The sequence below is a fragment of the Elephantulus edwardii genome, unplaced genomic scaffold (genome assembly GCF_000299155.1).
Source record: "Elephantulus edwardii isolate Elephantulus edwardi_28Jun2011 unplaced genomic scaffold, EleEdw1.0 scaffold00192, whole genome shotgun sequence".
In the NCBI taxonomy this organism is placed as follows: domain Eukaryota; kingdom Metazoa; phylum Chordata; class Mammalia; order Macroscelidea; family Macroscelididae; genus Elephantulus; species Elephantulus edwardii.
This window is the reverse complement of record NW_006399942.1, coordinates 581,242-602,144: the sequence shown is the minus strand read 5'-3', so window position 1 is coordinate 602,144 and position 20,903 is coordinate 581,242. Positions and strand designations below refer to the sequence as shown.

The 20,903-nt window shown below is 37.7% G+C and overlaps 1 protein-coding gene across 1 annotated transcript in view; it reads left to right on the top strand.

The window, feature by feature from the left end:
* TMPRSS11E (transmembrane protease, serine 11E) overlaps positions 1-20,088 on the top strand; it is an 82,219-nt gene extending 62,131 nt beyond the window's left edge. The window contains exons 5-10 of the mRNA XM_006896833.1: positions 2,100-2,263; positions 5,981-6,019; positions 9,119-9,296; positions 11,469-11,728; positions 13,488-13,630; positions 19,927-20,088. Of these exons, the coding sequence (XP_006896895.1) occupies positions 2,100-2,263; positions 5,981-6,019; positions 9,119-9,296; positions 11,469-11,728; positions 13,488-13,630; positions 19,927-20,088 (946 nt within the window). The remainder of the gene's footprint in view (positions 1-2,099; positions 2,264-5,980; positions 6,020-9,118; positions 9,297-11,468; positions 11,729-13,487; positions 13,631-19,926) is intronic.
* The last annotated feature ends 815 nt before the right edge of the window (positions 20,089-20,903 follow it).

The following is a 20,903-nucleotide window of genomic DNA, read 5'->3' as shown; positions in this document are numbered from 1 at the left end:
CCATCCATTACTTGGAGGACTTCTTTCTGTGAAGTATTATTTTGATTATTTTCTCTTGAAAGTTCAGTAGTGTGTGGTCTTTAGGACATCACTGTTGGATCTCCATCTATTTCTCTGATCTTTACATGTTCACTTTTTTCAAGGTGTCCTCACTCAGCCTTATATGATATCAGAAATCCTCAATTATGTTAGAATCCAGTATCATCCTCAAAGATGTTAGAAATCCAAGTCTATAATATTTAGAGTTATTTACTTGATCATTTGGAATTATTTCCTTGATATCTAAGACTGTTTCTGTCCATAGTGAATTCTGGTGAAGTAATCTTTAGGGAATTGTGTTACTAACCTAAAGACTGCACCTCTCTGATGATTAGAAAGATGGGAAATTTTTTCACATGTCGTTTATAGCCTCAGAAACCTACTAGAAGGTCAACTATGAGCCAGTTCTGATTGGATGTCAAATGAGATAGAAATGCCTGCCCGTGGATAGATATACCATCTCCATGTGCAGGAAAGTGTCGATGAAATCCTCTAATAAGGAAGGGTTTAATCCCTCCTATGAGATCTCTAAAAGCCATCATACTCCCCCCACCCCTCCTTTCTCAGTCTCTTAAATGCTATGAATAACTAAGTACTATCGATTTTATTGAGGCCCGGGTGACACAGTTGTTAAATGCCCAGATGCTAACTGAAACGTAGATGATTTGAATATACCAGCTGTTCTGAGAGAAAGATGTAGCAGCAGTTGGTTTCTGTAAAGAATGCAGCTCTGGAATGCCTCTATGACTGTTCTACTCTGTTTGATAGGATCACAATGATTCAGAAAAGGCTTGAAAGCATTGGGAATGGGTATTAAATTTATCTTCCGAAACGCTGTCCAGTTTTCCTCAGCACTCAAAAACACTCTAGCCTTGTGTTGTTGTTGTTGTTAGATGCCATCAAGTCGAGTACAACTCATAGAGACTTTGTGAATAAATGATCTGAACCTTGTTCTATCCTGTGCTGTCCTCACACTTCCTGACACACAAGAGCCCATTGCAGCAGTCACCATGTCTATTCACCTTGGTGAGGGTCTTCCTCTCCTTCCCCAACCCTCCATTCTTCCTAACATTATGTCTTTCTCCAAGGAATAGAACCTTCTAGCAACATGACCAAAGTATGTCACTCTTGCCTCCAAAGAGCACTCTGGCTGCAGCCTCTCCAAGACATATCTGTTTGTTCTCTTGGCCGTCCATGGGATGTTCAGTGCTCTTCTTTTGGTTCTCCTTATTATTGTTCTTATTACTACAATAGGAAGAACAATATATTTATTGGAATCATAGAGTCAGTTTTAGAGATGGTGAATTGAATTGCATTTGAAGATTAAATCCTTAAAAGTGGAAATGATACATCAGAGTATGGATATTCAAATTGATAATAGATCCACCAAAGTGCCTTCCAAAGATAAGGTTCTAATTAACATTCTCCTTTACAATTAAAAACAGTAGGGAGTGATTACACTTATTAGTTAGGAGATAGGCTCTTTGACAGCTGTACATGAGAAAAAAGCGAAAAATAGCCAGCAGAAAATGAGAAAGTAAAAAATGTTCCTTAAATCCCTTTGTTCTCAAGGAGATGGTACCTATATAACTAACACTGAGACTTGAGAGTATAATCATGTAAGATTAATACAAATTAATGATGTTCAAAGAGTCTGAAGATTGCTCAGGAAAGATCTTTAGACTTAAATGATGGGGAATTATACTTGAAAGTAAAAATTACAGTTAAATTTACATTCATTGTGCATTATATTTGATAATTTTGAATGATTGACAAGAGGAATTCACTCCTTTCCCTCTTGGCTATAAATTAACAAGCATGTACTTACCTAGGCTTCTTGGTGATAAGGAGACAACAAGCATGCAAGTTTATTTTAAGGACTTTAAACTGAAAATGGATTCTCTATTTAGGCAACAACAGTAATATAAAGGAAAAGAAATTGGTTTTATGTTTTTGTTTGCATGTCTGTGTATGCTTTCATGAATGAAAATTCAAATTGCATTTTGTACTCTGGGTTATATCTTTAAAACGTCATTTTTTCCTTTTTCACTAATTCACAGTAAAGAAGATTATGGGATTCTGGCTCATATGCTGCTAATTTTTAGATTTCGCTCTACTGAGGATACTGACAACATAAATAAAAACATTGAGCATATTCTACATGAGAAGTTACAAGAAGCAGTAGGACCTCCTAAAGTAGATCCTGAATCAGTGGAAATTAAAAGTAAGAATAAGCTTATTTGTTTTATTTTTCTTACATATAAATGCCAAATTGATATTAGGTATCTTAAAATATGTTTATTTCTGGAGTCTCGTTATTAGTTTGGAGTTAAACTAATTGTTGTTGTTGTTATGTGCCGTCGAGTCGTTTGCGACTCATAGGTAACCTATGTACAACAGCCCTAAACCGTGCTCTATCCTGTGCCAATCTCATTGCCTCTGACACACCCATCCCGAGTACCCCAGTCACTGAATCAATCTACCTCATAGAGGGTCTTCCCGTCCTGCGCTGTCCCTCCACTCTACCCAGCATGATGTCCCTCTCTAAAGAGCTGTCTCTCCTTACAACATGTCCAAAGTATGTCAGACGAAGCCCCAGAATCGTTACTAATGAAATATTCTCTTTTTCAAAGCTACCTTAAGTTTATGCCTTCCTTGAATGACTGTTATTGATTCTTGGATCTTATCTATTTTGTGTGTGTGTGTGTGTGTTGGGCTTTATTTTTAACTGTGTTGTTGTTACCGGTTGTTGAATCAGCTTCCATTGTGTATGTGACCTCATAGAACAAATGAAATGTTCTTTGATCCTTTGCTTCTTTTGGAAGCAAATCACCATATCTATTCTCCAAATCTGTCTGAAATCTTTTCATATCACCACAAAAACTTCCACTGTCAGATATTTGGTGGATTTGCAGAGGGTATCTTCTGCATAGAGGGTGAGAATTCTACTACTGAGCCACCACATCCACATTATTTTAGCTATAGATGGGGACAAGAGTTTTGTATTTTCCTCTTATTTTTCTGCCTGCTTCCATTGTTGTTGTTATGTGTTATCGAGTTGCTGGTGACTCATAGTGATGCAATGTACAACAGCCATAAACCCTGCTCTATCCTGTGCCAATCTCATTGTCTCTGACACACCAACTCTCATTACCCCAGTCACTGGATCAATTCATCTCATCGAGGGTCTTCCTCTCCTGGGCTGTCCCTTAACCCTTCCAAGCATGACGTTCCTCTCCAAGGACTAGCCCCCCCCCCTTTAAAACATGTCCAAAGTATATCAGACTAAGCTTCAGAATTTTTGCCTCCAAGGAACAGCCTGGCTTAATCCTCTTCAGGATGAACCTGTTCATTCTCTTAGCAGTCCATTGTATATTCAACACTTTTCTCCAACACCACAGCTCAAAGGCATCAATTATCCTATCATCCCTAGTTATGGTCCATCTCTCTGATGCATAACAAGTGATTGCAAAGACTATGGCCTGTATCAGGTGCACCTTAGTCTCCAGACTGACATCATTGCTCTTTAGTACTTTGGTGGAGATAGAAGAAGGATCAGTAGTTGGGAAACATAGACTTGGTGACAGAAATGAAGCTGGAGATAGAATGGTTGAGTTTGGAAAAATCAACATCGCAAATATGTTTTATAAGAAACGTAAACGCAGGTTATACACCTGGATTTCACCTGAGGGTGTGCATAGTAATCAGATTGATTACATCTGTGGAAAGAACCACTGGAGAAGTTCAATATCAGCTGTGAAAACTAGGACAGGTGCTAACTGTGGAACAGACCACCAACTACTCATATTCAAGTTCAAGCTGAAGCTAAGGAAAATTAAATCAAATCCATGGGAAATAAAATATGATCTTGAGTCTATACCACCTGAATTTCAGAACCATTTCAGGAATAGATTTGAGGCCGTGAACTCTAATGAACAAAGACCAGATGAGTTATGGGAGGATATCAAGAATATCATCCAGGAAGAGTGCAAAAGGTCATTACAAAGACAGAAGAGGAAGAAAAACCAAAATGAATGTCAAAAGATATTCTGAATATTGCACTAGAGTGCAAAAGAGCTTAAGCAGAGGGAATAAAACGAAATATTTAGGAGCTTTCAAAGGGTAGCATAGAAAGAAAAAGTACTGTAATGAAATGTGCAAGGAGCTGGAGTCAGAAAATCAAAGGGGCTGAACTTGCTTAGCATTTCCTAAGCTGAAGGACAAATTTAGACCTCGTGTTGCAATACTTAAGGATTCTTTGGGCAGCATATTAAGTGATCCAGGAAGTATTAAAAGAAGATGGAAAGAGTATATAGAGTCATTGTGCCCACAGAAATTGGCAGACACAGAAGAATTTCATGAAACAACGTATGAACAAGAGCCTGTGGTGATGAAGGAAGAAGTTCAAGCTGCTCTGAAAGAATTGGCAAAAATAAGGCCCCAGGAATTGATGGTTTACCAATTGATATGTTTCAACAGATGCTGTCCCAGATGTGCTCACCAGTTTGTGCTTCCATTATATATTCTGAGTTTGCAATATATGTGGAAAGGTACATATTTTACTTACATTTGCCTTTGAAGAAGCTGTGCCATTAATGTACTTTATAGCTTCTTTCCTTTGATTATTTTATAATTTGTGTGAGTCCCTCAGAGGAAACACAAAGATCTGATAAAGGGTAGAGTCAATCAGATGCCACATATAGTAGTGCTGATCTGTATACATGCAAGCTATATGTGTGCATTTAAATTCTCTAGTAGCCATATTATTTAAATATAAACACATGAAATGATTTCAAGAATGTCTATGTTTAACCCAACACACCCAAAATGTCTGTAGTTGCACATTAATTAGAGCACAGCTGCTATCAGAAAGGACAGCATGAACCTGCATCATCTCTGTAGAAGAAAAGACAGAACTGATTGCAACCCCCACAGACAGAACCAGAGCTAAACTAAGAGCCTTTGCCCAAGTTTGTTGAACAACTAGGAGAGGTGGAGGGAGTCAATATTGACAGAACTAAGAACTTCGTAACACTGCTCAAAAGCCATGGTGCTCAAGACAGAGGTACTTGTGAGTACATTTCAGAAGTGGTCCTGAATGTATTCTGCTACTAACCCAGATTATAAGCTTATGACTTTCCCAGCATGGCTCTGTGTTGTCTGTGAGCTATCATGTTGGATTTTGGACCTAGTGAAGCAGTAAGGTTGATGTTGAGATGGATAGAAACAGGTATGGGGAGCTTGGGGAACATGACTGACTTCATGAAAATTGGTTGATGCTGTTAACGGGGACAGTTCCCCTTCAGAAGCTTGATAAAAGCCAGATACGTTTGTCCTCATATGACCCTTGCTCTTTTTACAATTTTACAAAGAGTAATATGACTATGAGTTTATGAAAATAATTCAAAAGAATGGTCAGTGACAATATCATTACCTTTGTATGATCAGTACAAAGTATTAGGTAGGTATTTCCCACAGGTTGACTGTATTACTGGCATTTTATGTCCTAATATAAATTATGTATTTCTAGGCTTCAACACCAGGATCAGAATTACTTCCTGAAACAGAATTATTGATACAAGGAAACAGGAGTTTATGCTATAAAGATGCCTCATTTGATTCTGATCTAAACGATATTTGAGAAATACTGCCCAAGTCTCCCTCCCTCTCAAGTACTGAACATACTATGTCTATAATAAACTGTATTTTTTTAATAACTAGAGCTGTTGTTAATCTTCATAAACGGTGATAAACTTCTGCTCCATTAATAAGCTAGAATGAATTGATGGAATTAAGCAGCTTTTTAGTATTTGAATTATTCAGAGGTAAAATGAAATTCTGTTATGTTGAACAGAATTATTTTTAATTAGTTACTTTTTAAAATTAATTATTTTAAAGGAAACAATGATTAATTATTTTTAATTAATTATTTTTGTTTCAGAAATCAACAAGACAGAAACAGACAACTATCTGAACAGCTGTAAGTTCAAGACATTTCTTATTAAAATTGTATTATACATTATAAAAATTGAACACTCTAGATCAGACTTATTTTGCTTTAGCAACAGAGACCGAATGGATTAATTTTTCTTTGTTTTGTATACAGCTCTTAGTGTTTTAGGGAGCTCTGGTGGCCTAAGCCATAGGGAGTTGAACTGCTAAGGCGAAGGTCACACCTCCCTGGTAGTTCAAATCCAGCAGGCATTCTATTGGAGAAAGATGAACAATACCTTCTTGTGTGATTTACAGCCTCAGGAACCTAATAGAGGGTCTGCTATGAGTTGGTTCTGACTCAGTGGTAATGTGTATGAATATTATAGTGCTTTTTGTATCTCTGTTGTTACGTGCCATTGAGTCACTTCCAAATCATAGTGACCTTATGTACAACTGCTCTGAACCCTGCTATATCTGGAGACAATGAACCCACTTACCCCCCCTCCCCGCCCCCATTACCCCAGTCACTGAGTCAATCCATCTCATCCAGGGTCTTCCTCTTTTGTATTGTCACTCCACCCTTCCAAGCATGATGTCATTCTCCAAAGACTGGTCAATCCTGGCAATACTTTATTATAAAAGAAAGACAAAACTGACTAACTTTTGGAGTGGATGTCTAGGAGCCTGTGGCAGATACGTGGTGGAAAGTAATTATGGCATTATCAGAGTTGTTATGTGCTTTAGTCAATCAACTTATAGCTGAGCCTCCAGTGGGTTTTGGTATTCAGGGGTAATAAATCACAAGACAGAGATTGCCCGTCTTCCCTGGTAAAGTAGAACCAGTGAATTCAAACCATGTGTCTTTAGGTTGACAGTTCCACTCCTACCTACTAGGCCACCAGAGTTCTTAATCAGAAATCAAGTACAAAATATTCACTTCTCAGTGTTCTGACTGGAGATAATAACTTTAAAGTCTTACAGAAGTTTTCTATAAATTATACACAGCTAATGTATGTGTTGAGTGTCTCATGAATCTCAGTTTCAGCTGGATGTGGCCTCTTATGTCTTGAAGAGAGGCAAGTATGGAATGCTTAGGGCACTTGTGACTTTCTTTTTGCCCCAAATAGGTGTCGGCAGAGTGGACGTTCCAGATGAATTGGGGGTCTCTGGCCCAGAGTTAGCCAGCATTTGGACATGCTGGAATGGTAAAATACAGTAGGATCCTCTGGCCTGCGGCCCTCAGGAATGTTTTTAATTGTTTTTAGTCAAACATTCTTCTAGGTCGTATAGCTCTGGTGTGTCCACTTGCCATACAGAGGTAACTTGTGGTTGCTGTGAAGCTGAACATTGTGACACTGATGTGTCGAATGCGATAATGGTTATCCATGGTGGACAGTGTTTGATGGAGCTTCCCAATTGAAACAAGCTTGGAAGCAGGAGCGGTAACCACTTCCATAATAGCGTGCCTCTGGAATCCCTATGAACCTGGAGAAAGGATGAAAGCCACCCAAGTGTTGAGGACTTTCGTTCATAAGGTCGCTATGAGTTAATTACAACTGATTGGCAATTAACAACAATAACAACAACAATGTGTGTGTTGGTATTTTTCACCTAGAGAAATAAATGTGTCACTAAAAATTCTTGATATTATTAATAAGAAACCTAGAATTCTGCGGAATTCTGGGGGTCTGGCGGTGTAGTCCAAAGAGAATTAGATTGCCACCAAATCTCTCTGGTGGTTCAGTTGTGGTACTTTTAAAAAAATTTTTTTAATTACTTTTTATATGTGTATCGTCAAATTGGATCTGACTGGTACAGGAGGAGATTGTCCCTCCTTCTCCAGCAGAGCATCTGGTGGATTCGAACCCAGTACCCCTGGGATTGCAGTGCACCTTCTTGACACCAGGCTACCAGAGCTCTCCAGTTGTGGTACTTTTAAAATGTAAATAAAGATATTATCCAGGCTGTTAGTATTTTCATCAATATACATCATCAACTCTACAACTGCCTGCCTTTTTAGTATATCTTTATTAATAATACTCACTCACTGCCATAAGGTCATAACCAGCACATAGCTGAATCTCCAGCAGGAGATGGTAAATTGCATGGGAGCCCATTTTTACCCCTGAAGAGCAATTGGTGGATTTGAAAAATGTATCTTCAGGTTGGCAGTACATCTTCTTACCATTAGGCCACTGTTGTTGTGTACCGTCGAGTGGGAACTGATCTATTGCTGATGCTCCAGCAAGTTTTCAGAGGCAGTTAATCACACAGGAGGAGATTGCTCATCTCTCTTCTGTGGAGCAGATGATGGAATTTGAACTGTGTGCTTTTGGGATTGCTGCACAGTTTCTTACCACAATGCCAGTAGAGCTCCACTAAGGCCCCTAAAAGACCAATAGGAGTCAATTAATTAAATGAAGCATCAATGTAAAAATTAGTAATACCAAGAGAGTATAGAGATATATAGATAGATATAGATATAGATGATATACACATTGATATAGAGATAGAGATGATATAGAGATATATAGATGATGATATAGGTGATGATATAGACGATGATATAGATGCTATACATATAGAGATAGATATAGATTTGTAGGTGCCATTGAGTCAAGTATGACTCATAGTGATCCAATGAACCAAAGATCTGAACCTAGTCCTGTCTTGCACCTTCCTCATACTTCCCGACACCCAAGAGCCCATTGCAGCAGTCACCTTGTCAATTCACCTGGTTGAGGGTCTTCCTCTACTTTTCTGACCCTCTACCCTTCCCAAAATCATGTACCTGTCTAGGGAACACCTCCTAGCAATGTGTCCAATGTATGTGAGGCATAATAATGTAAACTCCATTATTCTTGCAGCCAAAAAGTACTCTAACTACACCCTCTCCAAGACTTATCTGTTCATTCTCTTGGCCATCCATGGATGTTCATTCAGTGCTCTTCTCCAACACCACAGCTCAAAGGTGTTAGATTTCCCCAATGCAACATGTCTAATAATGAAATTACTTAATTAGCTAATGAATTAATTAGTTAATTATTTTTTCTTGGTGCATAAAGTAAGAAAAATATGGGACATAGTAACACTTCTTTTCTGCTTATAAACAAGTTCTAATTAATGAATCCTCTTTCTTTGACAGGTTGTGGAACACGAAGGAATAAATCTACCAGGGAAAGTGTCCGGATTGTTGGTGGAACAGAGGTAGAAGAGGGTGAATGGCCTTGGCAAGCTAGTCTACAATGGGATGGAATCCATCGCTGTGGAGCCACTTTAATTAATAGCACATGGCTTGTGAGTGCTGCTCACTGCTTTAGAGTGTAAGTCTTGGCTATTACAATGGAGTCATCATTAAGCTAAGCAAACTGGGGATCCAGAAGGAAAGAAATATCATCAAATTTGAAAGAGATAAATTTAACATAAATGAAAGAATGTATAATAATCACAAAGAGAGTTGAAAACTTGTATAAACATTATAAGTTTTGTTTGGAAATATAAGTGAGACCAATAGATAGATATAGAGATAAATAGACTATAAATATTTAGTAGATTATCATGGGAAGTAAAGTTATCTTTGAAGGAGTTTTACTTACCTGTTCAAACATGTCCTTCCACGTCTGCCAGTAATGTGGATTAGAGTCTAATTGGGGACTTGCATATAGCAAGAAAGATGAGCTCAGTATGAAGAAATTTGGAAGTAGCAAATAATTCAATAAGATAGTTTGTCCTGCTATATAGTTCATGGAATGGCTGATAGTCATATATCTACACATTTCTATCTGTTAGAGTTGCACTGTTATTCCAATAGTACATCATTGGAGTCCACAAGTTGCTCTACGGGAAAAAGATAGGCATCTCTTTCCATGTGATTTATATACTTTAAAAAACTTCTGGAGGGTAAACTGTGAGTCAGTCCCAAGTCAATGACATGTTTGGGCATGTGGCAAGAAAGGGCCAGTCCTTGGAGAGGGACATCAGGCTCAGAAGGGTGGAGCACCAGCACACGAAAGAAAGACCAGAGATGAGATGGATTGATTCTGTGACTGCAAATATGGGATTAGGTCTGTTAGAGACAATAAGATTGGTTTAGGATAGGGCAGAGTTCGGAGCTAATATGCATAGAAGTTGGAAATTATTGAACAATGTAACTAATATCTCAATCAAGCAAGATCCTGCTAAAAATAATCTGAAAAGGACTGAAACAGTACATTAGCAGAGAACTTCCAGATGTGAAAGTTGGGTTTAGAGGAGCCCATGGCACTAGGGACATCATAACCAATGCTAGATGGATCTTGGCTGAAAGCAGAGTATAAAAAAGGAGTGTCTATCTGTGTTTCATTGACTGTGCAAAGGTATTTGACTGCGTGGATCACAATTTATGGCTAACCTTGAGAAGAATGGAGATCCCAGAATACTTAACTGTGTTTATGTAAAGCCTATACCTGGACCAGGAAGAAGTAGTCAGAACAGAGCGCGGAAACAGTGCATGGTTCAGGACGAGTAAATGTGTGTGTCAGGGATACATCCAATCTCTATACATTCTCAATCTGTTTGCAAAACAGATCATTCAGGATGTTGGGCTTTATGAGGAAGAATGTGGCAGCAGGATTGGAGGAAGACTCATCAACAACCTATGCAATGCAGATGTATAACCTTGCTTGCTGAACTGAGAAGATCATGAGACGTTTGCTGCTGAATGTCAAGAACTGCATTCTTATGAACTGAAGTTCAACATCAAAAAACCAAAGATTCTTACCACTGGGCCAATTGACAGCTTCATGATAGTTGGTGAAGAGGTTGAGATTGTTAACAACTTCAGCATCTTTGGTTCCACAGTCAACACTATTTTGCACCAGCAGTCAGGAAACTAAAAGATGAATTGCATTGGGAAAGTCTGATGTCATAGACCTCTCTAGTGTACTGAAGAACGATGATGTCAATCTGGAGACTGATCCAGGCCACAGTCTTTGCAATTACTTGGTATGCACTGGAGAGCTCTACAATAACTAAAGATGATAGAAGAATCATCAATGCCTTTGAGTTGTGGTGCTGATGAATACTGTTGAACATACTATGGACTACAGGGAGAACAAACAGGTCTGTCTTAGAGAGAGTGAAAACAAGCTGTTTCTAGGGAGCAAGGATTTTGAAACTCCATCTCACATACTTTGGGCACATGGCCAGGAGCGACCATCCTTGGAGAAGGACATCTTACTTGGAAGGGTGAGAGTCAGCACAGGAGAGGAAAACCCAAGAGGAGAAGGATTGACTTAGTGACTGGGGAAATGAGATTAGGTTTGTCAGAGATAATGAAATTAACTTAGGACATGGCAGGGTTCACAGCTAATGTACACAGAGTCACTATGAGTCACAGGTGACTCAATGGCATATAACAACAACAATAACACCACCACCACCATAAATTAAGTTGTTAATAAGGTGGCAAGGTAATGTAGAATTTATTCCTTTCTTTTTTTTTTTGTTCTCTGTAGGTATAAAGATCCGAGGAGATGGACAGCTTCCTTTGGAGTAACACTAAAGCCACCAAAAATGCCACGAAACCTCAAAAGAATAATTGTCCATGAAAAATACAAATATCCATCACATGACTATGATATTGCTCTTGCAGAACTTTCCAGACCTGTTCCTTACACAAATGCTGTACATAAAGTTTGTCTTCCTGATGCTTCCCATGAGTTCCAGCCAGGTGATAATGTGTTTGTGACAGGATTTGGAGCTCTGCAAAATGATGGTGAGCATCTGAACAGAGACTCAAGCTACAGTAATGTAACTCTGGTATTCTAATGCATTTTATGGGAGCACTGGTAGTCTTGTGGGTAAGGAATTGTGTTGCCAACCTTAAGGCTCAAATAAAATCTCTCTCTGTGAGAGCAAGACAAACAATTTTCTTGTGTGCTATTTACAGCCTCAGAAAACCCACTTTGGCAGATCAATTGTGAGTCAATTTCATACATAACAACAACAATACATTTAAAAAATGAGGTACTGTTATTTGTTATTTCAATCTGATTGCTTGCTGTATGAAACTGGTCAATGTCAGGCACTATTATTGAACTTTATGTTTTCTAAGGAGCACAATTAAGTGTTCTGGAATTCTCATTGTTCTCAATTTTAGCTGATATTTATTATGATCCACACAGTTAAATGCCTTTTCATAGTCAATGAAGCACAAGTACACTTTCTTCTGGTATTCTCTGCCTTCAGCCAGAATTCATCTGACATGAGCAGTGATATCCCTGCTACCACGGTCTTCTTTGAAATCCAGCTTGAATTTCTAGCTTTTTAAATGTGCTATTCTAGACGTTTTTGTATTTTATTGACTATGCAAAGGTATTTGGTTATGTCAGTCATAACAATGACTAGAATTGAGAAGAATGGGAATTCTAGAACATTTAATTATGCTTATATGAAATCTATACTTAGACCAAGAAATTGTTTTCCGAACAGAGCAAGGAAACACTGCAACTCTTAAAAGTGAGAAATATATGTGTTAATGGCTCTGTCCTTTCTCCGTATATATTCAATCTCTATGCTGAGCAAATAATTGGAGAAGTTGGACTTTAGGAAGAGTGTGGAATCAGGATTGGAGGAAGACTCACCAACAACGTGTATTATGCATATGACACAACCTTACTTCCTGAATGTGAGAAAGACATGAGGGTTTGCTGCAGAGGATCAAGAACTACAGCCTTAAATATAGATTACATTTCAACATCAAGAAAACAAAAATCCCCACCACTGGGTCAATATATGCAAATATTATTATAATATTAAAATATTAAAGAAAATATTAAAATTGCCAATGATAATCTTGCTTGTATCCACAATCAGTGTCCTAGATATCAGCAGTTAGGAGATCAGGAGACATACAGCATTGGGCAAGCCTGCTGTCAGGAATCTTTCCAAAGTCCTGAAAAGTGTGCCAGATTAAAGACACAGTCTTTCCAGTCCTCTTCTATGCATCTGAGAGTTGGAAAATGAATAAGGATAAGAGGAGACAAATTGATACCTTTGAGTTGTGCTGTTGAAGAAGACTGCTGAATACCCCATAAACTGCCAAAAGAATAAACAGCTATATCCTGGAGAAGGTGCAACCAGAGTGATTCTTGGAGGCAAGGATGATAAAGCTTTGTATCACATATTTTGGACATACTGGTAGGAGAGGCTATTCCTTGAAATGGGACACAATGCTTGGAAAGGTGGAAACTCAACGAAGGAGAAGATCCTCAACAAGATGGATACATACAGTGTGTGTAGCAATGGACTCAAATACCTGTGGGATGATAAGAATGGTACAGGATAGGACAGAGTTTATATCTGTTGTTCACAGGATCATTATTAGTTCTACTTGGTTTAAGGGCGCTTAACAACAATAACAACAGCAACAACACTCCACATAATTGTCTTTGTTAATAATTATGTAAGACTTTCTTCAAATATATAAAACATGTATGTATTCATAAATACAGAGATAATGTTTTCTTCATTAGGTAACAGTCAAAATCATCTTCGACAAGTGGAGGTGGAACTCATAGATGCTCAAACATGTAATGAACCTCAAGTTTACAATGGTGCCATAACTCCTAGAATGCAATGTGCTGGATTTTTGACAGGAAATAAAGATGCATGCCAGGCAAGTGATTTCGCCTATTACTATGAAATGAGCTTTCCTTTGTTTTCTTTTCTTTCTCCTCACTTCGCTTTTCTTCTCCCCTCCCCCCATTCTCTCACTCTTTCTTTTACTCTCTTTATTTCTTCTTTTAATTTTGACATAGTTACAAGAAATTGGGAAGATTGCACCTTTCACTCAGTTTCTTCTAATGCTTACATCTTAAATAAGCATTATTGTCATTAGCTGTGAGAGAAAGATGGGTGGTCTCTTCCCATGTGATTTACAGCCTCTAAAAACCCACTGGGCATCCAGCTCTGAGTCAGTCCTGACTTGAAGGCACACAACAACAAACGCCACAATGTTGTTAGTGGCTGTTAAGATTTGCCTCTGAACAACGATAACTCTCTGTGTTATGAATAAGAACAGCTCCATTGTAATTTCTTCTAATATATATATATATAACACCAGGTCATCAGGTATTCCTTTTAAAATAATCTTGATGATCTCTGGGTTTCTATTTGTGTTCATCTAGGTATTACATTATACATAGCCGATTTACAAGAATCTGCTGGTGTCAATATTTTCTGCTTTTTCCTTTTTTTCTCCTTTTTAAAAATTTATTTTGGAGGGGTTTGTGCAGGGAGAAGGGTGCAACAATGAATGAATGGAATTCCAAAATCTCTGTAGATGTTCATTGAAATGAAAAATAAACAAACTAAATTAAAAAATTATTTTAATGAAAGTTTACACAGATTTTGGACATTCATTCATTCATTCATTCATTTTTGCACACTTTCCTCCCTGCCCACCACTCCCTCCTAGTCTGCTTTTCTCTTTGAAAGTAAAAAAAAATAAAAAAAAATTATTGCTATACCATCCTACCTCCCCCCGCCCCAGTCCACCCAACTATGCAGCTTTCATTATGGACTCCTGTCATAACAATAATACTAAATCATATATTCCTCCTAAACAGTACTCTCCCTCATCTATTTCAATGCAGTATAGATTGTTTATCCCCTCTTTGTTTCCCTCAACTCTGATGTAAGTCCTGCTTTACAACAGTGGCACTATGCTATATTTGTCCTTTTGTGACTAAGGTATTTCACTCAGCATAATATCCTTCAGGGTCACCCATTTTATATAATATTTCATGAGTTCCTTGTTTTTCAATGCAGCATAGTATTCCATTGTGTGAATATACCACAGCTTCTCTATCTATTCGTTTGTTGATGGGCAATTGGGTTGTTTCCACCTCTTTGCTATTGTGAACGAAACTGCAAAAAAAAAAGAGGGGGAGTAAGCATATACCTGCTTGGGTGACAGTTATAGTTTCTTTAGGGTATATTCCCAGTAATAGAGTTGCTGGGTTAAATTGTATTTCTATCTGCAACTTTTTGAGAAAACACCATACTGCCTTCATGGTGGTCGTATTATTGTACACTCCCACCAACAGTGAATAAGGGTTCCATTTTCTCCACAACATTGCCAACATTTGTTGCTTACTGTTCTGTTAAATTTTGCTATTCTTATTGAAGTGAGATATCTCATAGTTGTTTTGATTTGCATCTCTCTTCGAGCTAGGGATTTTGAACATTTTTCATGTGTTTGCCATCTGAATGTCTTCTTTGGTAAAGTGTCTATTCATATCCTGTGCCCATTTTGCAAATGGATTGTTTACCTTTATCTTGTTGCTGTGCTTGAGTATTTTATAAATTCTAGATATAAGTCTCTTACAAGACATGTCATTACCATTTCCCCCCCCCCAAGTCTATGGCTTCCCTTTTTACCCTGTTGGAGGTATTTTTGGATATGCAAAGGGGTTTTATTCTTAGAAGGTCCTGTTTATCTGTTTTATCCTCTCCTGGTTGTAGGTTTTCAGGATGCTTGGAAGACTGTTTATGTTGTGGATTAGGATTTCTATAGTTCTTCCAATCTTTTCTCTAACGAAGTTTATAGTCCTTGGTTTCCGTCTTAGGTCCTTGATCCACTTTGAGTTGGTTTTTGTGTAAGGAGTGAGGTGTGGATCTTACCTGAGCTTTTACAGATGTTTTTCCAATTTTGTTAACACCATTTGTTAAAGAGGATTTCATTGCCCCCCTTAACTGATTTCATCTCCTTGTCAAAAATCAGCTGATCATAGGAAGATGGTGTAATTTCTAAGTTCTCAATTCTATTCCATTGATATGTGTGTCTGTCATTGTACAAGTACCATGCTGTCTTGACCACCACAGCAGTGTAGTAGGAATTGAAATCAGGGAGTGAGATGCCCCCTACCTTGTTTCTCTTTTCAAGTAGTGCTTTGCTTATTTGGGCCTCTTTCCGTTCAAAATTAAATTGGAGATTGCCTCTTCTGTCTCATTGAAGGATGGAATTGGTATTTGTATTGGGATGGCATTGAATGTGTAAATTGCCTTTGGTAGTATTGTCAATTTCACAATATTGGGTCTTCCTAACCACGAACAAGGTATATTCTTCCATTTCTCCAGGTCTTTTTTTGTTTCTTGTTGTAATGTTTTGTAATTTTCTTTGAATAGATCCTTTGTGCTTCTAGTTGGTCAGGAGGGTGCACTGCTGCACATTGAGTGGGCACATGCATATATGCAAGCAGAAGCTAGGGGAGAGGTACACACGTAGACCTACACAGGTGGGGGGGTGCACATGCATGGGGATCTGAATGGAAAAATAGGAAGCCTTGGTTTTCTCCTTGAGAACTGGGTCTGCCACCCCATTTGCACTTTAATTGTCCCAGTCCCTCCTGCTTAAGGTGAAGGGGTCCCATGTGGACCATCAATCAAGAGTGGCCCACCCCTAAGTACCTCACTCAAATTCCTGCTGTCCTGCTTGCTCTTGGCAAGTGGGTCCTGTTGCAGCTCGCTGCTCTATGCCAAGGCTTGCTGCTTTCTGCCAAAGCACGCTGCTCCCCACTGAGGCTACCTGATCCTTTGGCTCCCAAACTAATTATTTTAACAATGGCTTGCATTCAAATTTCATCTGCCCTGCTCACTCTGTGTACATTGCTCTGTCAATATTTTTCTATAGAAATTCTATAGTTTTACCAAATTATCCTTCAGAAATGAAGGGGAAATAAAGATTATTAGTCATAAAAAAATACGCCCACCAAACCTAACAAAGTTTCCATTGGCATATCTACCTTAAAGAATGGCTAAATAAAGTGTTAAAAGAAGAAATCCTAGATAATTAGAAAGGAGAGAATAACAACTGAAAGAGTAGAACTATAGGCAATATATAGTATACTTCTCTTCTGTTGAGTTTTCTGTGTTATATTTGACAACTGACACAAAAAATTGTCCAATATGGTTCTCAATATATGTTGTAGTTATGTGCCATTGAATCGCCTGTTACCCACAGTGACACTATGTAAAATAGCTCTGAAGTTGTGCCCTGTCCTGAGCCAGTCTAAGTGATATTTTTTTCTTTTTTTTTGATTAATCTTAATAGACATTTATAGAGGTTTTGGATTTTCATTCATTCATTGCCGCACTTTTCTCCCTGCCCACCGCGCCCCCACCAGTTCGCTCCACTCTCCGAAAAGAAAAAGAAAAAAAAATTCCTTCATTAGTATACAATTCCCCTATCCCTTCCCCCCGACCCCCACCCCGAGTACACTTCTCTATGCAACCTTAATCCTGGATTCCTATGCTAACCATAATACTCAATCATATATCACCTCTAATCTGTTCTTTTCCTCATCTGTTTCAATACAGTATATATAATTTATCCAGTTTTTTCTGACATACCCCAACCCTGATGTCAGACCCATTCTACAACAGTGGCACAATGCAGTATTTGTCCCTTTGTGACTGAGATATTTCACTCAGCATAATGTCCTCCAGGGTCACCTATTTTGAATAATATTGCATGAGTTCCTTGTTTTTCAATGCGGCATAGTATTCCATTGTGTGAATATACCACAGCTTCTCTATCCATTCATTTGTTGATGGGCCCTTAGGTTGTTTCCAACTCTTTGCTATTGTGAACAAAGCTGCAATAAACCTGGGTGTGCATATATCTGCTTGGATGGCAGACATGGTCTCTCTGGGGTATATTCCCAGTAATGGGATTGCTGGGTCAAATGGTATCTCTATTTGCAATTTTTTGAGAAAGCATCACACCGCCTTCCACAATGGTTGCACCATCTTACATTCCCACCAACAGTGAATAAGAGTTCCAGTTTCTCCACATCCTCATAAGCATTTGTTGCTTGCTTTCTGTTAAATGATTTAGATACACCTACCCCAGTACCCATGTTACTGTATCAATCTATATCATACAGGGTCTTTCACTCCTGCACTGTCCCTCCACTTTTCTGAATATGATGTCCTTCTCTAAGGACTGGTCCCTCCTGGCTACATGCCCAAAGTGTTTGAGATGGAGCTTCAAAGTAAGCATAATAAAATCTTCTGAAATTCTTTAAGTATTCCCTGGTCCCTTCTTTATGGCCTCTATTTTTTCTAAAAAGAAATCACTGTTGAATTAATATTTTTCCCTGCAAAGGTTAGAGGTTTTTTTAATTTTTATTGCTGCATTCAATATTTTTTTTCTTTGCCTTTAATTTTCAAAAGCTGGATTATGATGTTTCTTGGTATAGACTTCTTTGGATTTGTAATATCTGACATTCCACAGCTTTTTAAATCTGTAGGTTAATATCTTTTACCGAATTTGCTAACTACTAATAATTATTTCTTTAAGTACGTTTCAATTCAGTCTTCTTTCTTCTTTCCTTCTGAGATTTCAATAACAAAAGTATTATCTTCTGTTATAGTCCCACAAGTCTCAGAGTTTCTGTTTTATGTGATTATTTTTTGATGGACAGATCATATATTCATATAATTAATGTAATTCTGTTTTTAGATTTCATCACTATTTTGCTATTGAGCTTATCTTCTGAAATATATATTTTAGTTATACTTTTATTTCTAAAATTTGGCTCTTTTATCTGATGTTTCTTTACTGAGACTTTGTGTATATTTTATTTCATTTCAAGCATAATAGTAATTTCTCATTTAGATGTGTGTATAATAGTTGCTTTAAAATTTTCAACAGATAATTTAAACTTCTGTGTCAGTGTTGACATCTTTGATTGATTATTCTTAGTCAAATATTTATTTTTTTTCCAATCCATGTGACAAGGTATTTTAAAATGCATTGGAGACATTTTGGCCACTGTAAGACATCTATTTTAGTGGGCTTCTTGTTGTATAGGGAGCTCTGGTAGTGTAGTCTTTAGGAAATTGCAATGTTAACCTAAAAGCAATTGTCTCTATAGAAGTTCCAATTCACTTGCAGCTCTGTAAGAGAAAAATGGGAAGTTTCCTCTTGGGCAATCTACCACCTCAGAAACACAACAGGAGTGTCAGCTATGAGATGGATCCAATTCAACAACAAATAGTTAATTTTGGCAGAGGATAGGACAGGGTTCAGATCTATTGCTATGAGCCATACTTCACTCTATGACACCTAACAACAACAATCTATGGGAAATGATTATTTGCTTTCTCACTTAGCCTCCTTTGATGGCAGTCTTATGGGTCATTGGTGCAGCTCAGTGAGAGTAAAAGTTTAGGTTTTTCACTTGACCATTGTTAATGGGAATGGAGATGGGGGTATGGTATCTTTCCCCCGCTCTACATCACAGTAGAGAAGTTATCAATTCTCCAAAAGTGTTCTATAGTCTTATTTTACCCCCATCTTCTGTTTATTTAGGTAGAGAAAATGAATAGTTTTGGTGTTCTATTTTTGTCACAGTTTATCAAGATGCTAACTTCTGCACCAAGTCTAACAAATATAAAACCATGATGAGTTGATGGTCATTCTTTGATTCAGAGGTGCCTAGCCCATCTATCTTCTTTCTACTTTTCAGTGTGTGTGTGTGTGTGTGTGTGTATAACTCATAACATCCAAATTTTGCAGATTTTTATTGTCTCTATAATTGAGTAGGGACCTTTGGTGGCTAGTGGGAAGCAGCTATGCTGCCATCACGAAAGCATCCAGTTTGAATCCACCAGCTGCCCTGTGAAACAAAGATGATCAATCTCTTCCCATGTAATGAAATGCCTCTGAAAATCCACTGGAGGGTCATCTATAGGTTGGTTCTGACTCGATGGTACACAACAGCAATAACATTGTTGGGTAGTTGTTGTTTTTGTTATGTGCCGTCAAGTCATCTAGAACTTACTGGGTAGAATAAAAGTAATTTTGGTCCAGAGTGAAAAAACACCTCATATTAAAATCTTAAAATAGAAAATTTCTCTGTAATGCACCAAATTCTTAATTTTTAATCTCTTTCTTCCCTTTAGGGTGACTCTGGAGGACCACTGGTTGGTTCCGATGTGAGGGATATCTGGTACCTTGTTGGAATAGTGAGCTGGGGAGATGAATGTGGACAAGTCAATAAGCCTGGAGTTTATACAAAAGTGAATGAATTCCGAGACTGGATCTTAGCCAAAACTGGTATTTAAGAGGAAAAATACCTCTAAACACCCAAAAAACTAGCAGAATATAACATGTAATTTGTTGTTGCTTAAAGATACAGAATCATAAAAGAAGACATATTGGTGACCAGAATCTGGCTGAACTAAGGTGGTTGATGCATTTGTTTTCCTTCTAGCTCTACTTCACACATGAGCATCCTTGTTCTATCTGATGTTTTCTGTCACAACTTGTTCTCATTGTTTATTAAGAGTTTTCTGTCATCAAAATTTTGAATTGTTGACATAAATTTCTCATGTACACAAAATTAGAAGTGATTCTTTTTTCCAATTTCTCCAACTTCTTTCATATCAGTATATTTTCACTTTTCAGGTGCAGGAGTAGAAGTAAAAATAAATATTAAAGAAAGACAAAAACACCTTCATTTCTCATATGCAGAGAAATATTAGATTTTTTGTCCTCTGGCACAATAAGGGAAATGATCTTATTCAAATGATCAATGAGGGAAATTACTATAAAAGAGATGAAAGAATACTAAGCACTTCTTGGCAGAGACAATATGGGACCTAAGTAAAAAAAGTTACAGCATGAAATAAAGACAGAGGTTCCTTGCTATGTCTATTCAGGCAATCTAAGATAAATGGTGAGATAATTCCATTTTCTTGTTACCTAGAGTAATGTATTACAAATTTCCTAGAATATCCATATTGCGAATCCTATGTAATACATTTGTTTTGACCAAGTTAAAAACACATGATATTTACTGTAACATTTCACTGCTAAGGATGTCAATACATAATAATAAAAAATAATTACTCTTGTGCTTGACATTATAATAATCATT